At 49.2% G+C, this 2,695-nt stretch overlaps 1 protein-coding gene across 1 annotated transcript in view; it reads left to right on the top strand.

Annotated features, from left to right (window-relative positions):
* The first annotated feature begins 399 nt into the window (after positions 1–399).
* The window catches only part of SPAG1 (sperm associated antigen 1), an 88,490-nt gene continuing 86,194 nt past the window's right edge, over positions 400–2,695 (top strand). Inside the window, exons 1-2 of the mRNA XM_045287231.1 lie at positions 400–454; positions 2,393–2,534. Coding sequence (XP_045143166.1) covers positions 2,395–2,534 — 140 coding nt within the window. The 5' untranslated portion in view covers positions 400–454; positions 2,393–2,394. The remainder of the gene's footprint in view (positions 455–2,392; positions 2,535–2,695) is intronic.

Genomic DNA, 2,695 nt, shown 5'->3' with positions numbered 1-2,695 from the left:
GCCCATCGTTCACCCTCTTCGTGACTGGTGGGTTCCAACCGTCCACTAGCAGCGGAGTAATTTAACCATTGCGCCATCGGAGCGCCCCCACTCTCTTAAACCCCCCCAAATCAAACTCACTGCCACTCAGATCACGTGATCATAAATTTGTATAGGCATAGGCAGCCTCTACTTTCTTCCGCAGAGCGGCGGCTGCTTTTGAACCACCGACTTTTCGGTTATCAGTCCACTGCATAGCCTATAGCGCCACTGTTCCAGCGGGCTTGCCAGGCCAACCAGCCGGCCGGCCGGCGAGGACTAGCCAATCATCCTCGGGGACCTAGTCCCCGCCCCGCGGAGTGAGTAGGCCGTCTGGGGTGAGCGGCCCGAGACGAGCCCCTTCCCGGGCACTTGCGGCATCCCGGCAGCGGGCTGGCTGGCGGCCGTCTCCTAGCCGCGGGGTTCTGAGAAGCAGGTGGGTGCTCTGTGTCCTGCGGGACAGGAGTAAATGGCAGCTCCCCATCACAGTCCCCCCATCCCGGATGGGGGTGAGCGTGGGACGCGCGGGGGAGCGCGTCGCGGGACGGACGTCTTTCCCAGTGGGTCGGGAAGACACTGCAGGCCCCGGAGGCGGATGTTGGGGCGGGGGTCGGCAGTCGGGGACTCCCGGGCAACCACTCGTGTCCAGAGCCATGGGGTGGCAGCGATTTCAGAAGGACTTGGAAGTGCCTCCCGGCCATTGCGGGTTGTCTGTCGCCGCGCTGCGCACGCTGGGCGCGGCCTGGACGCGCGTCTCTGGGGCTGTGGTGTACATAGAAACCGTTGCTAGGCGAGCGGGATGCCGTTTCCTTCCGGCCTCCGGCAGTAGGGGGCGCTCGCTGGGCGCGTGCACGCGGGAAAGAGCGTGCGTGGTGGGCGGGGCCTGCGTTCTTGCGTAAACAGCGTCTCCGACGCCCGCTCTCCGTTCTCCTTGCCAGGAATTTGCGTCGACTCGAGGACAGTGAGTTTGGCTTTTCGAGGTTTTAGTGAGGTATTGTCAATAAGTTGATTTTAGAGGAAATGAAATATGGGTTCATAAGATGAAAGATTTTCCTAATCGAACTACAAACAGATCTAGAAGACTTTTAAAGGGAGCAAATCAGTTGTACAACTTTATTTTTTGGAAGTTGAAAATGAACGTTTGTTTAAAAAAAAAAAAAGCCCTTACACTCACTGCCACCAAGTGGATTCTGACGTAGAGTGACCCGATAAGCCCTGGTAACACTGCCCCTGTGGGTCTCCACGCTGTAAATCTCTATGGGAACAGAAAGTATCATTCTCCCAAGGGTCAGCTAGTGGCTTCGAACTGCTGACCTGGGATTTAGTAGCCCAACATGTAGCCACATGCTACCAGCCGACATTGTAGGCTTGAAAATGTGTGCCCTACTGAAAACAAAGGATAAGGTGGGAATTTCTTCCCAGAGAAATGTTAAAACAGTGTTCAGAATGCAATTAATTAGTATAGGTCTTAAGAGGTGACTTTACAATGTCAAATTCCCCTCCCACTCTCCCTCCTTTCCGCCTCTCTCCCTTTCATCCTTTCTTTCCTTCAACTATATGGTTTAATGAGTATAAGTTGAGCTGCTACCCCATGGTTAGCATTTTGAGCCCACCAGCTGAACTGCTCCCCAGGAGAAAGATGAGGCTTTCTGCTCCCATAAAGATTTACAGCCTTGTACGCCCACAGGGGCAGTTCTACCCTGTCCTGCAGGTCCCTGTGAGTCAGAATTGACAACGGGGCTGTCAGGTGGGGATTGAGAAAGATGTGGCTGTCGGTTTCCATAAAAATCACAGCTTGCAAATTTTATGGAGGGCATTTCTACCCTGCCCCATTGGGTCACTATGAGTTGGAAGTTACTCAGTCATAGCCGGTTTAAGGTAGATGACAATCATTCAAAAACATTAAAAGGTAGCTCAACCCAAACCTATGCTGTATTCCAGCTTTCTTTAAGTGAAAGTTAAGCAAATGGCATATAGTAATTTAGCTCCATAAATGTTAACTGTTATCAGAGAGTTGTAAAAGAGTTTAGCCATCTTCCTCACTAGAATAAAAACCAAACACCTCACCTCGTGTGCTCTAGAAATGAAAAATAGTATTACAGAAGTACCTACTGTTTTCCAAAGTGAGCAATACCGCCCTCTGGTGGGGGTGCGAGAATGACAGAGCTGCAAAAGCAGATAAAGATTATCCTGGATTGTAGGCTATATAGTACAGTTTTTCATTGTCCAGGGGCTCTGAGTAAATTTTTTTATCTGAAAAAAGGGACAGTAGGCCAGATACATTTGGAAACCAATGATCTAGATGTTTACTGTTGTTCAAACTGAATATATATATATATAATTAACAGTTGTCCTGTACTGTTGACTATTTCAGCCATGACTGACCAAGATTGTCCGACGTTGTGGGGCTTTGGAACAACAAAAAAATTTAAAATTCCCATTGAGCATTTGGATTTCAAATACATTGAAAAGTGCTCGGATGTTAAGCAGTTGGAAAAAATTTACTGGGTGCTCAGGTGGGTGTTTAAAAAATGCTTCGTGTTTCAGTCATTGTCTGGTGGTTGCTGCCTTCTCAAAATTAAGAATCACGTGAAAATGTAGACAATTTTTACAATATCAAAGCTGTGCAGTTTGTTCTTTTCACCCTTTGGCTTTTCACCTATGGTTGGTTTTCAAA

This window comes from Echinops telfairi, unplaced genomic scaffold, assembly GCF_000313985.2.
Source record: "Echinops telfairi isolate 266 unplaced genomic scaffold, ASM31398v2 ScPeMD7_1;HRSCAF=3_0, whole genome shotgun sequence".
In the NCBI taxonomy this organism is placed as follows: domain Eukaryota; kingdom Metazoa; phylum Chordata; class Mammalia; order Afrosoricida; family Tenrecidae; genus Echinops; species Echinops telfairi.
Note: the sequence above shows the minus strand (reverse complement) of the source record. Positions and strands in the feature narration are given on the sequence as shown.